Genomic DNA, 18,916 nt, shown 5'->3' on the forward strand with positions numbered 1-18,916 from the left:
CACTGTACTTTTTGGGTGACATGTTTAATGGGGCCTGATCCACAGAAAGGCAAGGGGCAGTATCAGGGCCAGGATGTCCTTGGAGATGCTATGGATAAATGAGAGCCATAATGGTGGGAACTCAAGCCCAAGCTGGAGAACCAGAGAGTGGGACCTGGGCCCAACTGTCACCACTGTTCCACACACTGAGGATGCAGTGTTGAATCTGTCAGACAAGGAAGGTCTCATGGAGCTTAGCTTTCAGTAGAGTGGTGGATGACAGCCAAATACACACACAGTGAAGGCCATTTCAGAGAATGGTTAACCGCTTTGAAGGGAGAAACAAAACAGAGTGATCAGCTAGACAGCAAAGGGGTAGAAGTGAGGGCCTGACCTTTCTGAGAGGGTGACATGAGGAGAGAACTGAGAGGGGAGAAGGCAGCATCCAAGTGAAGATCTGAATAAAGGATCCAGGCAGAGGGAACAGCAAATGCAAAGGCCCATAGGCCACAAGTGACCCATTTACTTTTCCAGCAGTAGCAGCAGCAGTAGCAGCTGCATCTCTGTGAGCCTCCAGACACTGCCTGGGCAGGCAGGACCCCATGGCTGCAGGACCCTGGAGCTGTCCAGCCTCTATATGCTGAGGGGCCCTGACATATACCCCATTCCTTCCTACCCTACTTGGTTGACCAGAAGGATGCTGGCACAGCTAGGGGCTGCTTCTGCCATTGTAGTAGGAAGCCCAAGAAGAAGTGAGGGCATCTTCAAGCAACCCAACACCTTCCAACTGGCACAAGACAGCTTATAGCCAGCTTCTGGGTCAGTGATCAGGAGTGGATGTCTTTATGTGCAGAACATTCTGGCTAGGCCCCAGGACACAGCAGCTGTGGATCATTGTGTTTTCTCCAGAACTGTGAATCAGATTTTCCTGGTTCAGTAATAGCTGATGAAGCAAAACCAGCAGGGATCCGAATTTGTAAAATGTGGGTGTACCAGAATGATAACTGGGATGGAAAAAATGACGGGTCTACTCACTGCTAGAAACTTAATCTTCCTCTTAGGAAACAAGTGCAGTGTGCACGTTGCATAGCAACCAAATATCTTGACTGACAGAGTGGGAATCAACAGTGCCCACTCAAAGTTGGCAGGCAACCGAGATGCTTTGAATGTGTGTCGCTCTCCACAGTCCTGACAGTAATCCAGTTTCCTGCATCAGGCTCCTGAAAGGACTCACTGTACCTCTTCCGAGTTTCCCATTCCAGGGCTTCCACCTGCAATTTTTCCCATTCTAGTACACTCACATTTTACAAATTCAAGTCAGTTCTGCTTTCTCTGTGATGGCCGTGACTGAACCAGTTCAAATTGGTTTGAAACCCTGGTTTTCCCAGGATAGAAGTCTCAAGGAGGAAAGAACTATTGGTCAAGAACTGGCTTTTCGGTCCCTGGCTTGTCATATACAGCTGGTGGTCTTGGGCACAGGTGTGGCCCTGGATCTTGAAGGACAAGGAACACCAGTGGAGAAACATGCTTTTACCATGACAGTGTGGCTTGGAAAGACTGAGCAGAGGAGTCCTATCTCGAGCTGAGCAGGGAAAGCCTGCAGAGTGGGGATCAGGGTTATCTCTTGGGAATGGCATTATGCTTAGTGTATGGTTATATAACATGCAGTTGGTGTGTGTGTGTGTTTACATTATCTCTACTGGCCTTGTAGCTCGTATCTGCAGCTGCATCTGCTTATGGGTGGGTCATTCTGACTGTGCCCAAATGTGAAAGCGCAACTGTTGCATTCGTTGCACTTTCCCGCCTTCTTGCCTGTGTTGCTTCAGGAGATGGAGCAGTTGGAGGAGAACAGGAGGGAGGGGCTCTGCTTGCAGCTCCCCTATTCATTGTCACCCCACCCCCAGACTCATTGTCCCCAGCACACAGACACATCCTGTTGGCATGATCAGGGAATCTGATAGGAATCCTGCCATTCCAGGTTTCCGGTTTGAGAAACGGGGCTGGGGGCTGGACAAGGGCCTGAATAGGGGGTGGAGGTGCCCATCAGATTATCTCACTTGGATAGTCTGAGGTGGCCCCACCCGGTTGCAGGGACAGAGTAGTACAGGCCTGGAAGTGAGCCAAGGAGCCAGTAGACCGGAAGGTAGCATTGTCATGGTCATGTGCGTTCTGGTTCCACCTACCTCAAAGAGTTCCTGTTGACCCCTGCAGAGTCTCGGAATGAGTTCTGATTGGTCTCATTGACCAAGCTTGGCATTCTGTGGCCAGTCAGAAAAGGAGGAAGGGACAACCCACCAATAGCAAAGGACTAAGCTCTAGTGCAGGCAGATGCATTGGAGTTCTAGACTCATTTCCTCCCTCCCCACCCACTGCCAGCTTTGCATATTCTTGCTGTGTGTTTTTGGGAGACCAACAACCTTTTCTGGACTTATTTTTTTCTCTCTGTCTAGGAATGCATCCTTGCATTCTTCCAATAGGGTGTTTGTTAAAAGAATTGGGGGATGTTGGCCCTAGAGAAGGAAATACTTACTGGAAGTTATCTTCAAATATCAAATTAAATAATCTATACAGAGGAATTTCATGTAGTTTAGAGTGGTATGAACAAATTGAAGATTATGATTATTGAGCTCATAATCAGTATTTGCAGGGTTTTCATGTGGTTGCTGGATCTTTTGGGGGCTGAATCAGGGTCTACAAGTCTAAGTGTAAACTTGGTTTGGACTTGGTGTAAGAGTGTCAGAACTGTTTGATGGTTAATCTGCCTGCCTTGTGTAGTCAAAAAAAACCAAACTCACTGCCACTGAGTTGGTTCTGACTTATAGCAACCCCTCCTTGGGTTTCCGAGGCAGTATCTGTATGGAAGTGGATTGCCCCTCTTCCTTCTGAGGAGTGGCTGGTGGGTTTGAACCTCCAGCCTTCTGGTTAGCAGTCAAATGCCTTATGTGAGCAGCTAAATGATGCCTGTCAGGAAGGTGTAGAAGGGATTTTGATCCAGAAGAAGGAAGATTCTTGGGCTGAGTGAAGCAGGAAAGAGTTGTGCACGTTGACCACCAGGGGGCACTGGAGAATTCCAAGTGGACTGTTTTGCTTGACTTGATTCCTGGTCTGGAAGTACCTGCTAGCTAGCTCTCTCTACCTGGGGTTCCAAGTAAGTAGCCTGGATAGACAAGGTCTCCCAATCCTTGAGTCTTCCCAGAGAAGGAATCACAGCATTTGGGAACTGATGGAGAGCCATTACACCAACCTAGGTCTCCAGTCCCTCAGCCTGTTATTTTTTCCTTTAGATAAAATTTTCATCTACAGTCTAGGGAGATTCTTCTTGATGTTCAACCCAGCCTTTGTGTTTACAGTTTTGGCCTGTTCAAACCCTAATGTTGATGGTGAGAAAGGACTGACACCAGTTGTCACGGAGTTGATGCTGATTCATGGTGACCCATGTGTGTCAAAGAAGAACTGACTCAGTAGGGTTTTCTGTGGTTAATTTTTGGGAATTATGATCACCAGACCTTTCTTCCAAGATGCCTCTGGTAGATTCGAACCTCCAGCCTTTTGGTTAGCAGCCTGAGGTGTTAACCATTTGCACAACAGCGACTTTGAGGAAGGATTAGGTGATGAGAATCTTTAACCTTTAGACTAAGCCCCAACCCCTGGCATTCTGGTCTTGCCAACTCCTTTTCCAGGAGTAGAGCCATCCCTGCTCTCTTTACTCCCAGAGCATCTCCCTGGGCCACTGCGCCTACTCCCAAACTCTCCTGGTCCTGGGATCTCATCCCCAGGGCTGGCATCCCTCACTGAAGCTGCCCCCCTCTCTGCTGCAGGTATGTGCATTACTTCAGTGGCCTCCTCTCCGGCTCCATCAAAATGAACAACAAGCCATTGTTTCTGCACCACGTGATCATGCATGGCATCCCCAACTTCGAATCTAAAGGAGGTACCTGCCCAAGCCCTCCACCTTTCCTTCCCCTCTGCCTCCTTCCAGCTCCTTCTCTTAAAAAGCAGCCTTGGGTGGTAAAAAGCCTGTTAGGGCAGAACCGTAAGGCTTGGATTGCTGTCTCAATGGCTTCAAAGACTGGGACTTCTTTGAGTCTAATCTATTCAGTTGCAAAATGGGTTTGATATTTGCAGTGCCTGCTGGCAGGTCCTGTTGGGATGTGGCAATGTTCTCTAAACTGAAAATGCTTACAGATGAAAAGTTAGCATTCCTTCCCTTTTCTTCCCTTTGTTTCTTTCCTCTTTTTCTTCCTGCCTCTCCTTGGCCCCTCCCTTTCTTTCTGTTCTCTCTCCTCTCCTCCTTCTGTCTCCTACTGTTTCCCCTTCTTAGCTAACACCCATCCCTCCCTTACAGGATGTCGACCCTTTCTCCGGATCTACCAGGCCATGCAACCTGTTTATACATCAGGCATCTAGTAGGTATTCCATTGGAATGAGATGCCAGGGCCGCCCAAAGCCCCAGGCTGAGGACCACGGGGATGGTGGTGTCCAGCAGGTGGCATCAGCTGAACTCTTCTAGAAAGAGTTGAAAGGATGAAGTCAGTGAGGATTCCCAGTAGACCGTCTGGGAGAGGGGCAGCATGTGCTCCCCACCCCCACTCTCAGTGGCCTCTCTCCCTCTGCCCACCTCTCTCCCCAGCAATGTCCAAGGAGACAGCCAGACCAGCATCTGCATCACCATTGAGCCTGGGCTGCTCTTGAAGGGAGACATCTTGGTGAGTGCCTCTCCTCTGACTCAGAGCCCACCCTCATTTATTTTTTTTCTACTTTCTTTTCTCCTCCTGCAACCCCCCCCCCACACACACACTTCTTGCCTCTCCAGACAGCTAAGTGGGCTTCAAGCCTTGGTGTTTTAGGCTTTCAGGGCTCTTGCAAGGCCTTCTAGCCTCAAATGGTCCATTGTCCATTCCCTTGCCTCTGAGTTGGACATTCCTTCTTTGGTGTTTCTTTCTTGTTCTGGAACATCTCTAAGAAACTCTCTCATTGTGAGCTGGTTACCTCCTGGCTTCCTATTGGTGACAAGGACTGTCTTATTTCTAATGTCAGTCCTTTCTGCTGCAACTTAAATCCACTCCTACTTTTTCCATACTGGAAAGTTCTCTGTGCAGGGACTTCTTGGGAGGACAGGTCAAAGCTGGCTTCTAACTCTGTGCTGTTCTAGAAGTTCCCCCGGAAAGCTCTGAAATTCTGTTTGGTTTCGGTGACTTTTCCTTCACTGGGTTTGGGGTGAGCCTGGGGATTAAGGGGAGATGAGAAAGAGGACCCTAGGGCCTCATTTCCCACTCTCAGGCCCCTGACCAGCCCTACTCCCCTTCTCACTCAGCTGAAGTGCTACCACAAGAAGTTCCGGAGCCCAGCGCGTGACGTCATCTTCCGTGTGCAGTTCCACACTTGTGCCATCCATGACCTGGGTATTGTCTTCGGGAAGGAGGACCTTGATGATGCCTTCAAAGGTGGGCTCTTTGAGTGGGACAAATGGTGGAAGCTCTTTTGCCAGGGAGGGGAGCCCAGCTGGAGAAGATATGCTGGACATGAAGGCCATCTTTAACGAGCTAAATGGTCTGCCAAGTATCAGGGTGTTCTTGATGATAATGGGAGAGAATGTTTGAGGATAGAATGGCCTGAGAATTCAGGTTGTCAGTAGAAGTGGAGATGAAGATGGTGCTCACTCTTCCTCCCAATCCCTGGGGTGACTTATATCCTGCAACCTTTTCTTACTAGTTTCCCTGTACTTACTTCATCTTGTTCTAATTTGTCGCATATTCTGTGGACAATAATTTTTTTCAACACTCATTGGCATTTCCTTTGAGCCAGGCATTGTACCAGGGATTGAAAGAAAATGACCTGGTCTGTGGCTTGGTAGAGCTCAGAAACCTCACTGAGTGGGGAGGCAGATCTAAAAAGTAATTATACCATGCCATAATAAGAGCAATAACAGAAGTGCTGTAGCACAGATGGTTAAATGAAAGGTTAGTGGTTTGAATCCACCCAGAGGAGCCTTGAAAGAAAGGGCTGGCAGTCTACTTCTTAAAGGTCATGGCCACTGACAACCCTGTGGAGCAGTTCTACTCTGATACACATAGGGTCACCATAAGTCAAAATTGACTCAGCAGCAACAGTTGGTGGTGGCAGCAGTGAAGAGAGAACCATTTTCCAAGGGAAGAGGGAGATAGTCAGGGAAGGTATGATGTCTCTCTGTGCATCTTTCCTTTATCCACTTGAGGTTTTAGCTATATCACATTCAGCCCCAGGGCATGTCCCCATCCATCTGTTCTTCTGTCCATTTATCCATCCATCCATCCATCCAACAAGCATCCCATGCATGTCTGTATGTACCTGGTGTGTGCTTAGCCCTGGAGATACAGAGAGAAGGAAGTGAGGCCCTGCCCTCAGGCAGCTCACAGTCTTGAGGGAGAAAGTGACACAGAAATCTGATTCTATGAAGTGATGTATGCATCGATGGACACATGCATGGACCGTGGTCTCCAAGGAGAGGGGACACCCGTCTCTGCTGCCACTTCTCTTCCTTAATGAGTTGATGGTGTTCTCTGTCCAAATGGGACTCTGGGCAGAAGTAGAGCTGGGGCCGTAGAGGAAGGGGCCTAATCCCCCCAGTGTGGTCTGGCTCATGCAAGAGGAGGCCTCTGTGATGGGCTTTCCCTACACTGGAGCCAAGAGGGAAAACCCAGAAATGCTGCTATAATTACACAACAGGATGTAAATGTGCTCCATCTTTATGAGGAAAATTGAAAGTAGAGTTAACAAAATAAAGGTAGGGTTGGGGACAGGTAGAGGGAAGGTAGGGGAGAAAATGTCCTCTTCTTACATGGTGGAAGTTCAGAGACACCATCTACAGTGGACAGATCAAGAAATAGAGGCTTCAGAAAAACTGGATGGTGCCAGGCTACCACTACCGACCACTCTGACCAGGATCTCAAGAGAAGATCCTATACAGAGAAGGAGAAAAAAATGTAGAACAAAATTCAAAATCATAAAAAGTCTGATGGAACCCCCAAGATTGTTGCCTTCAAACCTGGAACTGAAACCACTCCCAGGGATCAACTTTCAAGCAAATAATAAAACCAAAAAACCAAACTCACTGCCGTGGAGTCGAATCTGCCTCATAGCAACCCCTCCTTGGGTTTCTGAGGTGGTATCTCTACAGAACTAGATTGCCCAATCTTCCTTCTGAGGAGTGGCTGGTGGGTTTGAACCTCCAGCCTTCAGGCCTATAAAGTGACTAGTAACACGAGGGGCAAATGTGCTTCTCAGTACAATCAACCATAGGGGACCAAAAGGGCAGTATTTGCCCAATAACAGAGCTCAAAAGACAGGAAGGAGCAGGGAAGAAGGATGGATGGAAATGAGGAACCCAGGAGGAAGTGGAAGGAGTGCTGTTACATTGTGGGGATTCAGCCAATGTTATGAAATGAAATGTGGTTAAATCATTAAATGGAAAAATAATGTACTCTGTAAACTTATTCAAACTACAATAAAAAGTTCAAAAAAGAAAAAAAAGAAATGGTGGCTAAACTGTATTATTTAAAGTCTTTCAATGGCAATCAAGAAAATGAATAAATAATAATAATAGTAATAATGAAACTAACCAGATTTAAGAAGAAAGGAGATGGGAGTGAAAGAAATCAGCCACATTATTCATCTGTATAGTGGTAAATTGGTAGGGATGATTGAGAATCAATTTATCTAGAAACAATGGCATAAAGCTATCACTTAGAGTCTTAGAAGAAACCACTAGTAGAATAAAAAATAGAAATGGGTACTTCAGGCAAATAGGATTGGAGCTGGGATTGGAAGAATATATAATGATAATAATAGTATCTATCTGTCTCTCTCTTATTATGTCATTAACCTCGTGCATATATATTAGGTCCTTGGATGGCACCAGTGGTGTGCACTTACCTACTAACCTAAAATTGGTGGTTTGAATCCACCGATGGTGTCATGGAAGAAAGTCTTAGGAATCTCTTTTCGTAAAGATGACAGCCAAGAAAACTCTATGGAGCCGTTCTGCCCTGTAACACATGGGCTGCTCTGAGTCAGAACTGACTCAATGACAGTGGCTTTGGTTTGGTTATAGATATATAACATATGTGTATATTATGTATATAGGGAGCTCTGGTGGCATAATGCCTAAGGCATTTATTTGACTGCTAACCAGAAGGCTGGCAGTTCAAACCCATAATAATAATGTATATATATTACTTTAATTTTTTTCTGGAAAACATCTCATGGATTCTTATTTGGGAATTAATGGCCCGTTTCGGTTTTTACTTTTCGTTTCTCAGATGATCGGTTTCCAGAATATGGCAAAGTGGAGTTTGTGTTTTCCTATGGGCCAGAGAAAATTCAAGGTATAAGCCAAGTTTTATCTGTTGTCCTGTCCCTTCATTTGGTCCTGACCTTCCCTCTCCCCACTCCTGCCATCATTCCCATTGTCTACTCTATACTTACCAGGTTTGCTGTGACTGAGATGCAGGTCAACAGTAAAGGAGCTAGGTATCAGAGTGGACCCCTAGCTAAACGAGAAACAGTGACTTAATATGTGGATAATAAAAATAAAAAAGCAGACAGAGAGGCGCTGGGCTGGATAAACATAAACTGCCCAGGTCCCGTTAGGTCATCATCCTGTTATATTCAGACTGAAGGCCATGGTAGGTGGCGGGAGTGGCCAAGGGGAAGGTCAAAGGTGTTGGATGGATGATGAGAACTGAGGTTCAGCTGAACTGATTCAACCTGAAGATAAGAAGGCAAATTTAATAATAGCCTTTAAGCCTCTAGACTGTTACATGTGAAGACCAGTTGTTCCCCATCTTATTTGAGAACAAAATGTGAGGAGATAAAGTTAGGTTATAGGCAGAAGGACTCTGGATAGATTAAAGAGAGAACTGCCAAACTAGGACTCACCCTGAACTCCTGGCTTGTAGCTTGTGCTGTGTTCATTCCTGGGGCTTCCTCTGATGAGTAGGAGAGACTCCACCTCTCCTCTTAGATTGCTGACTACAGTGGAGGGCATCTTCAGTGGGGGCCAGGGAGCTGCTAGGATGACCTTTTAGAGACCTTGTGTCCTCTCAGAGTCAAGGCTGTAGCTTCCTTGCTGTCCCTGACCTCATGCAAGCCTTTCCAACACACCTTTCCCTGACTCCAGTGGTAGACTCTTTAGGGTCTCTTGGCATTGCCCCAGGGGTCCCAGACCCTGAAAACAAGGAGCACCTACCTACCCAGAGGTCCTCTCAGCTATCTCCTAGGGATCTCTATTCCTCAGTGCCCCTGTCCTTATTTACCCCTATGACCTAGTACGACCCTTTTCAAGAATTCAAGAAACCAGATTCCTGGGTTCTCCTTCCAACTTAAGCTGCTCGTTCCCCCTGGCCCCTCCATGCTCAAGAAAATGAGAAGTCCCCGAGGAGCGTTGGTGGGGGAGCTGATTGGCTTCCTCTGTTCTTCCAGCTGCCGATCTTGTTTTCCTTCTCCTCACTGACACTTCTCTACCGTTCCACTCAGGCATGGAGCACCTGGAGAACGGGCCGAGCGTGTCTGTGGACTACAACACCTCCGACCCTCTCATCCGCTGGGACTCCTACGACAACTTCAGTGGGCATCGAGAGGATGGCACAGAGGGTAGGTGGGGACCAGTGGCTTCCAGCTACTACTCACTTGGCCCCCATCCTATAGCTTGCTGCCATACCACACTGGTCAGAGGAAAAGCATAAGTGGGTGGCCCAGAGGGGGCGAAGCAGAGGAGAGGAGTTCACAGTATAAGGCAAAACATACCAATATGTTAAATTATGAGGACAGAGCTAAGAATGCAGCCAAATAGCCAAAGGAGGTGTCACAGGAGTACACCATAGGTGCCAAAGAGTCCCATAGACAGTGGTGCTCTGAGATCGTTGGGGGAAAGATTCCTGAGAGCTAGTGTAGCCCAGAGGGCTCCTCGAAGGAGGTGGCCTTGAGTGGAGCTTCCAAGATCCTACTGGTCTCAGAGGTACCCCAGCGCTGCCAACCCAGCACTTGTTAGATTTCTTTTAGACCCCCAGTGGGGTTTCTTCAGGCCTGCTGCCTGCATTTGCTGGGGTCAGAGCATTAGGAACGCAGACACAGCAGGCCCCAGCTGCAGCCTTTCAACAGTCCACGGAAATGCGTGAGTGCTGAAAACAAACTGATGGGCTCCCAAAATTGAAAACAAAGCTGCAGAATTGAAGTTAATACATGTTTAATTTAGTTACAAAACCTAACATTCTATCAAACGGTTGACAGCAGCTCAACTCTTGAGAGAGTCATATATGAGTTTGGTTTGTTTATGTGGCTCATTTAAATGTGTGTCCTGGGATGTGGGATGGGGCCTCTGAAAGTGACATGCCTGGGGCCCTGGAAGGTTCTCAGATGCACTGTCTGGGGTTTGGACACAGGCTTGTTTTCTGGATGGGGTCATAAAAATAAAACCAAACTCACTGCCGTCGAGTAGATCCCGACTCATAGCAACCCCTCCTTAGGTTTCCAAGGTGGTATCTCTAAGGAAGTAGATTGCCCAATATTCCTTCTGAGGAGTGGCTGGTGGGTTTGAACTGTCAGCCTCCTGGTTAGCAGTCAAATACCTTAGGCACTGTGCCACCAGAGCTCAGACTGCAGAATGTTAGAGCTGGGAGTGGCCTTGATGCTGCCTGTCCATCCTTCCGTTTTCAGTTGGGGTAACTGATGCCTGAAGGAAGGATCTCCTGGTTTACCCCCACTGCCTGGTTTACCCTCTTACCATCTGCGTTGGGTGGCTATCATAACCTAGCCTCTGAGCTTCTCCTCCCTGCTGAAGCCAGTTCTGGGGTGGTGTTGTGTCCTCCTGGGGACCCTTTGGCCATAAGGCAGAGCAGGGCCAGAGAGAAACCTGTTCTCTTTCTTCAACTACCTTGCCTCCTGCCTCCCTTTCCTATGTTTTGGATCTGTTGACTCCACCTTGAGAGGCTTTCAGGTCTTTCCTTGAGTAAAGTTGCTCCCTTTGAACTTGACATTGGAGACATGAGAATAGAAGTGGATTTCAGAGAGAGGTGAAGGATAGAGGTGAAGGATAGACTAGCATTTATAGACCTGATGAGGGGAGAGATTTACATGCAGCCTTGCAGAGCTGATGGCTTATCTTCTTACCTACCCCTTGGGCCTCCTCCCCTACTTCCTGGGGAGCCTTTTCCTCCCCAGGAACCCAGTGCCCTCAGATGGCCTGAGCCGCCCCACCAGGCCCTCCCTACCTGGAGAGGCTGCCTTCTGGATGCAGTCCTCTTCCTCCCCCACCCCGTCCTCTTGTGCTGAGTGGCTGAGGAGAAAGCGGCTGATGAAATGACTCCTTCTGAGGTACCAGTGGCTGGCAGCCCAATTGTTCATCGTCCTGGGGTGTTTGCATTTTTAACAAGAACATTTGGCAATTTGAAGGAATTTTCAATTCTCCCCATCTCTCCCTGGTGCAGATTCAGGGTGATGATAAGCATAAAAACATTTAGTAAAGTACAAAATGCCAGGCAGATAAAAGGTAAAATAATTAAGGGGACAGAGGAGGTGGATGTGGGACCGACAGGGCTTGGGGTGGAGTCAGCTGTGAGGGGAGGAAGGAGAACAGTGGAATGAGCAAGAGAGGAAGGGGCTGGACACGGGCAGAACCTGGGTGCGCTGCCTCACCCCGTCCACTTCTCTCTGCTCTGATCTGCTCCCCCAGGCAGGGGATGGAGTCGCAAGGACCTTTTGGCCAGTTAAAGGTCAGCTCGTCCTGCAGGGACAGAGGGGCTGCTGTGTAGTGACTGAGAGGTTGGCCCTGTGCCTGGAAGATGGGAAGGGAGGCAGGGAAGCAGCTGCTGCCTCTGCTGTCTGCTCGCCTGGCCTGGCCTAACTGGGCTGGGCCTGGGCCCGGGAGCTCTGCAGCTGGGCAGTTACCGGGTGAGACCGCACTTCTGCCCCCCACCCCCCAGCCATGAGTGTCCTGTGGGCACCAGCTGTGGAGCAGGAGGCCATGGTGGGTAGAGCAGGAGCAGTGACAGTTACCCTAAATCTGCTTCTCTTCCTAGTTGGGGTATTTCTGGAAGGGTCTAGATTCTGAAGATCAGAGGCAAAAACATTTTCCTCTGGTTTATTCTTTGATTGAGAGAAGGAGTTCAGATGCTTTCATCTGTCTCTCTAGTTCCCCTTGGACGGGCTAGGGTAAGGGCAGCTGGTCAACTCACCCTCAAGACCAGGGTGCTCAGGAGATGGCTCAAGCTGGAGCTGGAGGGGGCTTGGGCATTCCCTGGAGTGGATGGTACCCAAGATGCTTCGCTCTGTGCAGAGGCCCTGGAGCAGGAACGCAGAGTGACCACAAAGCTCTGTAGTGCAGTTATGGAGGTTTGTTTTAGAGCCGTCCTGCCTGGGTTCAAATCTCAGATCCTCCCTTGGACAAATTCTTTAGCCTTTCTGTGTCTTAGTCTTAAACTGAGTAAACCAAAATTGAGTACCTATTTTAATTGGAGTTTTGTAGCAGTTTTTTGAGAGGCAGTTTGCACAGTGGTTAAGAATGTGGCCTCTGGAGCCAAATTGTTGTTATATACTGTAGAGTTGATTCTGGCTCACGGTGACCCTACAGACAGAGTAGAATTGCCCTATAGGGTTCCCTAGTCATCTTCATGGGAGCAGACTGCCATGTCTTTACTCCCATGGAACAGCTGGTGGGTTCAAAGCATGACCTTTTGGGTTAGCAGCTGCGTGCTTAACCCTTGCTGTACCAAGGCTCATTGGAGCCAAACTACCTGGATTCACATCTCAGCCCTTGATGGCCGTCCTTGGGCAAGATGCTATCCTCTTGGAGCCTCAGTTTTCTCTGCTGTAAAATGGAGATGCAGTCAACAAATCTTTCGGAGTGCCTTGTGAGGAACGGGAGCTGGCAGGGGCAGGGGAGCTGTTGTGTTTCCCCATGAGTCTGTGACATCATTGGTGACTAGTCAGTATCTTGGGGGTCTTCAGCATGGCCAAGGGAACAGGTCCTTTGACCTTAGGCACCAGCCACAGTGTCAAGAATTCAGTGAAGAGATGAAGCTCATTTAATGCTCACAGCCATTAAATGCTCACAGCGCAGCCCCATCCAGGTCAAAGATGGTATCTATTCTGAGTGCCAGGCTCAGTGCCTCCTGCCCATCTTCGGGTACCAAGTGGCCTCCAGAGGAACTGGCTTGGCCTGAAACAGAAGAAATGGGCCACGTCCAGAAATGCTCAGCTTCTGCCTCGGACACACTACCCCTCCATTATTTTGAGCAGTGGCCTCCCACCAGATACATTCCTGAACGAGCAGCCCCACCCCTCCCATGCAGGGCAGGGTTGGGAAGGGGGATGAGTTTGTGCTGTTACCTGGAATGAAGTCCTCTGAATACCTGCCACCAGATAAGCCCAGGGGTCTCCTGGGGTCCCACACTCCATGTACCACCTCATCTGATCCCCCCCTTATCCAGACAGGCAGGACAGGGGGTGAGCTTTTCTGACTCTTCACTAGCTTGGCAACCCTGGGAAGGTTACTCAACCTCTCTGTACCCCAGTGTCCCCATCTTGGGAAGATCACAGCTGGTGCCTGATTCTGGAAGCAGATTGCCGGGTCTTTCTTCTGAGGCACCTGTGGGGGGGTCTCGGACTTCCAACCTTTTGGTTAGCAGCTGAGCATGCCAGGTGTTTGCATCACCCAGGTATTCCCTGAGGTTAGTCAGCCAATCATAAAGCCTGCCTAAGCTGTCCTCCTTCACGATGAGAAAACTGAAGCCCAAGATGGGCAAGGACTTGCAAAGGGGAAGGAAACCCCATGTCTAAGGGCTGCTTCGAGTTAGCTAAGCTCACGCTGGACCAACCCCGTTTAGTGGATGAAGAAACTGAAGTGTGGAGAGGTTAACAATCTCTCAGAGTCATGCCGTCATGCCATAGTGTTGGAATTGGTGCATGAATCCAGTGTGTCTGACTCCACATACCTTCCCACCTTTCTTGGTGTTCAGCTCATTCAACCCCTCACACACCCCTTAATTCAGGTGGCCTTTTATTTTGGAGGGCTGTCAACTCCTCTTCCAGCTCTTAGGATGGCAGGGAACTGCCCTGGGGACAGCTTGACCACACGAGACAACCCATTTCACTATTGGATGGATCCAGGAGGTAGAGCCTTGGAAAAGAGGGAAGAGGGACCATTGTGCCTCTGCACAATGAACCGAGGCTGTGGTAGTGATGGGTGCTTGAGGACCACTGTAGCTCATTTGCATTTAGGTCAGAAGGCGTGGGAAAAGATGAAAGATGAAGAACAGAATGGAAGCTCACTATCAAGAGCTTCCTGACTAGACAAGGTCCAAGGGCCTGGGACAGCTGGCCAGGGAGCGGAGGGGTGCCTGCCATCACATGCCATTGGCCTTTGGTCCTGGTGGGGGGGAATTGAAGGTCCAGGGGTGGGTTGTGGGGAGAGGTCTGTGCCTCACTGGCCTTCTCCTGGCAGCTTTCTGACTCTCCATTGGGTCTGGAGCCTGCCAGCTCAGCGCTCTGGCTGACACCATGTTTCACAGCCTCCAGAAGTGCCATTAATGATTTGGCCCAAGTTCTGAAGCCCTGTGCTCAGATCCCAGCTCTCCATGGGTGGGAGCAGCGCTGTGATTTTGCCTATGCTGCATAGAGGAGGCTCCAAATTCCTCCAGAGTGTTCCAGGACAAGCCTTCTCGGAAGCAAGCCCTGAGACCAAGGCTGGGAGCTGCCTCCCACCTCGGGTGAGCCCAGAAGCTGACTGGGCCTAAGTTGCCTCATGCGATCCACTCTCTCCCCTCCTTGACCTCCTTGGGCTGTTTAGCACTTAGCATGCCTTAGAGGAGAGGATTGGGGAGCAGAAGCTGGTGCTAGGTAAAGGAGGGGCAGGAAAGCCGATTGCTGAGGCCAAAAGAAAGGATGAGGGGAGAAAATGACCAGGGATTGGCCTGACTAAAGATGGCGAAAGGGGCTGGATGTCCACCCCACCTACTTAATGTCTATTAGCTCTTCCATTGTGTCCATGGTGACAAGGAGGCTTGATTTTGTGCCCAAGCTTCTCAGCCCTCAGGCTCTATGAGGAGAGGCAGTGCCCTCACTCCGTGAGAGCTTTCAGCTCTGTCAGGCACCCGCCCCCTCCTCAGCTTCTGTTGTCAGAGCTGGGGAAGGGCCTCCCTGCCTGGAATAGGAATCCCCAGCCTGTGAGACTTGTCATGAGCTGGCCTCGACCAAGAAACTCTGGATTTTGGAGAGAGAAGAAAGAGGGAAGGAGAAAGGCATAGCAAAGAGGCAGAGAGTAAGAAAGAGAGAACCAGAATGAGAGACCTAAAGAGAGAAACAGACGGAGATTGGGGTTTGGGTTGTCTTTGGTGACATCTTTTCTTTAGGTCTTCTTTGAAACCACTTGCCGTCAAGTTGATTCCAACTCCTGGCAACTCCCTGTGTGTCAGAGTAGAACTGTGCTCCACAGGGTTTCCAGTGACCGACTTTCTGGAATAGATTGCCAAACTTTTCTCCCAAGGTACCTCTGGAAGGACTCGAACCACCAACCCTTCATTTAGCAGCTGACTGTGTTAACTCTTTGTACTAGCTAGGTCTCCTTTATCCTCTGTCAAATGAGGGGGTAGGAGTAGGCAGTGATTCTTTCCATTTCTTTGAGTTGTATCATGGCTTCTTTTTGTGATATCGGAGAAACTAAGGTGGGCCTCTGTATGGATATGCTCTGAGTGGTTGATGTGACCCCTTGAGCTCTTTGCCAGTGATGATTCGGAAGACTTCAAATCGTGACTGTTTCTCACCTGTACCATTTTGTGGGTGATCCACCAGTTCTCCACCATCACCAAGATGTCTCTCACCCACTGTTCTTGTCAAGTGGGTTGATGCCATTCTGTTTGAAGGCTCATAACTCCATCCTCAGTCCAGGCCTCCCTTCCTGCCTCCAACCTCCTCTTGCTGACATCCAGGTGACCCTCTTGGATAGGATCTCTCTCTTGCCATGGCCCGTGGGAGACACTTGGGCAGTCTTTGCCTCAGCAAAGGTAGGAATTGAGGTTGTCCAGTGCGGCCTCTCTCTCCCTTTCTGGGCTGAGCAACCAGCAGCCTGCCTTGTACCCTCCAGACTTTTCAGGCCTGAGCCAGGCCCTGGTCTCTCATATTCTCCATGCCCCAAGGGACTCTCAAGCTCTCTGGGCAGATGCTCTGAGGTGAAGGCAAAGCTCTTAGCAAGGTGGGACTCACAGCAAAACAACACTGTCTCCAAAATTCCTCTTACAATATCCTGCTTTCTGATCTTTTCATACCCTTGATACATGTTTGAGGGTAGGAAAGGGAGTGGGGAAGGGTACCGTTTAGAGCCAGCCACAAAATTACTTTTCAGGCATTTCTCTCTCCTTTCTTTTTCAATGAACAGCTTTATTGATATGATTTACATAATATCAAGTGTTTAAAGTATACAATTCATAGTGATTTTGTAGGACAGAGTAGAACTGCCCATAAAGTTTCCAAGGCTGAAATCTTCACAGAAACAGACTGCCTCATCTTTCTTCTGTGGAGTTCCTGGTGGGTTCAAACTACTGTCCTTTCAGTTTGCAGTCGAGTGCTTTAACACTGTGCTACCAGGGTTCATTAGTGTATGCATAGAACTGTGCAGCCATCTCCATAATCTAATTTTAAAACATTTTCATTACCGCCCCCAAAGAAATTGCGTCCTCCCCGTTCCTCTGCCCATCCCCATCCCCATCTCCATCCCCATCCAGCCTTTGTTATTGGTGCTGTTGAGTCAATTCCAACGTATGAACCCCATGTACAATAGAACAAAACACTGCGTGGTCCTGTGCCACCCACCCTCACAGTCCTTGCCAGTGCTTGAGCCCATCATTACAGCCACTGTGTCAGTCCATCTTGTTGAGGGTCTTCCCCCATTTCACTGACCCTCCACTTAACTAAGCAAGATATCCTTCTTCAGGAACTGGTCCCTTCTGACAGCGTGACCAAAGTAGATGAGAGGAAGTCTGGCCATTCTCACTCCTAAGGAGCATTCTGGCTGCACTTCTAGGACAGATTTTGTTCTATTGGCAGTCCACAATATTTTCAGTATTCTTCACCAACACCACAATTCAGTGGTGGTCTTCCTTATTCATTGTCCAGCTCTCACATGCATGTGAGGTGATTGAAAATACCATGGCTTGGGTTAGGCACACCTTAGTCTTCAAAGTGACATCTTTGCTCTTTAACACTTTGAAACACCTAGTCCTAGGCAACCTACTTTCTCTCTATTTGTCTGTTCTGAACATTTCATATAAATAGAATCATACCGTATATGATCTATTGTTTCTGAATTCTTTCCCTAGCATAACGTTTTTGAGATCCATCCGTGCAATAGCATGGATCAGCATTTCATTCCTTTATATAATTGAATAGGTAGTAGCCCTACTACTTTTGTTTGTCCTGAAAACCTATGATAGGTGTTTATCAGTTGATTCATCAGTTGATGAACATTTGGGTTGTTTCCATCTTTTGGCTGTTAGAAATAATGCTGCTGTGAACATCCATGTATAAGTTTTTGTGTGGGCTTATGTTTTCATTTCTCTTGGGTATATACTCAGGAGTGGAATTGCTGGGTAATTCTGTGTTTAACATTTTGAGGCGCTGCTGAACATTTTCCAAAATGGCTGCACCACTTTACCTCTCCACCAGCAATGTATGAGGGTTTGATTTCTCCACACCCTGGCCAACATTTGTTATTGTTCACCTCTTTGATGGTAGCCATCCTGTGTGTGACTCACATTGCATTGTGATTTTTATTTGCATTTCCCTAATAAATAATGCTGTTGAACATAATTTCAGGCACTAATTGGCCACTTGTGTCTTCTTTAGAGAAATGTCTATTCAAATCCTTTGCCCATTTAAAAAATTGGCTTATTTATCTTTTTATTATTGAGTTGTAAGAGTTATTTATATACTCTGGAAACAAGTTCTTTATCAGATGTATGATTTGTACTTATGTTTTCCAATCCAGTGAGTTTTCTTCTCACTTTCTTAATGCCAGTTCTCTTTTATCCCAGCATGGTGGTCTTCTACCTTTCTTTTGGGACATGACTTCCATTTTCCTGGGCCTCCTTCAAAACTGAGACCCAAATATTCCCTGGTAACATCTGCATACACTAATGTTCCCATTTTCCAGATGAGAAACTGAAGCAAGTAACAGAGAGGTTGAGGACTGTGTCTAAGGTGAAACAATGGGCAAGATTCTAACATGAGGGAGGGTTTGGAACCAGAGGTGGAGCTCTATACCACCAGCTATCATTTTATGATCTGATCTAGAAGATTACTCATCGATAGCCTGAAATGTGGTAGGCTGTTGGTTCTGATCTCTTTCCAGATTTAGAACTGGTGCCCAGAGTAGCCTGGAAAGCCTGCCCCATACCACAGAGAGAGAGGCAAGTTTAAAGATGCCTGGAAGGCTGAGCAGCAAACATGTCCATGAGTTCTGCCTCCCAGCTACGCTGGCCACCTGTGCTGCCCTGTCTCCCTTCATCTTCCCCTTCCCAGACAGGATGGTGAGGGCAAGGAGAAGGTGGCTCCTTTCGGGTTGGGAGTGAGAGCGTTAGGCAGAGGGCACCAGAGTTCCTGTGCTCACTCTGGGTGAGGTGGGAGGATGGGAGAGAACACATGTGTATTCGCATAAAGATTTGCCCTTGAGAGTTTTCTCAGGGTTTGACATTTGTACCTTCGGTACTTTTGGGTAAGATGTGGGAGGAACTAGCAAGAAAGGAGAAGGCAAGATTACAAGTGGTCTCAAGTAATTCAGGGAGAAGTTCCAGGGCCCCGTAGTGATACCTCTGCCCTTTGTATCTGAGCAGAGGGTTGCAGGGGGCATCTTTCTGAATAAGAGGGCCAGGAGCCTAGGATTTAGCATCAAAGTGATGCTTGTAGGGACATC

General features: G+C 48.3%; 1 protein-coding gene across 1 annotated transcript in view; it reads left to right on the plus strand.

The window, feature by feature from the left end:
- TNS1 (tensin 1) overlaps window positions 1-18,916 on the plus strand; it is a 270,893-nt gene that overhangs the window by 169,975 nt on the left and 82,002 nt on the right. The window contains exons 14-19 of the mRNA XM_007959717.1: window positions 3,798-3,910; window positions 4,325-4,385; window positions 4,610-4,685; window positions 5,294-5,423; window positions 8,277-8,342; window positions 9,493-9,609. Of these exons, the coding sequence (XP_007957908.1) occupies window positions 3,798-3,910; window positions 4,325-4,385; window positions 4,610-4,685; window positions 5,294-5,423; window positions 8,277-8,342; window positions 9,493-9,609 (563 nt within the window). The remainder of the gene's footprint in view (window positions 1-3,797; window positions 3,911-4,324; window positions 4,386-4,609; window positions 4,686-5,293; window positions 5,424-8,276; window positions 8,343-9,492; window positions 9,610-18,916) is intronic.

The sequence above is a fragment of the Orycteropus afer genome, unplaced genomic scaffold, assembly GCF_000298275.1.
Source record: "Orycteropus afer afer isolate SDZICR_OR568_19922 unplaced genomic scaffold, OryAfe1.0 scaffold00002, whole genome shotgun sequence".
Lineage (NCBI taxonomy): Eukaryota > Metazoa > Chordata > Mammalia > Tubulidentata > Orycteropodidae > Orycteropus > Orycteropus afer.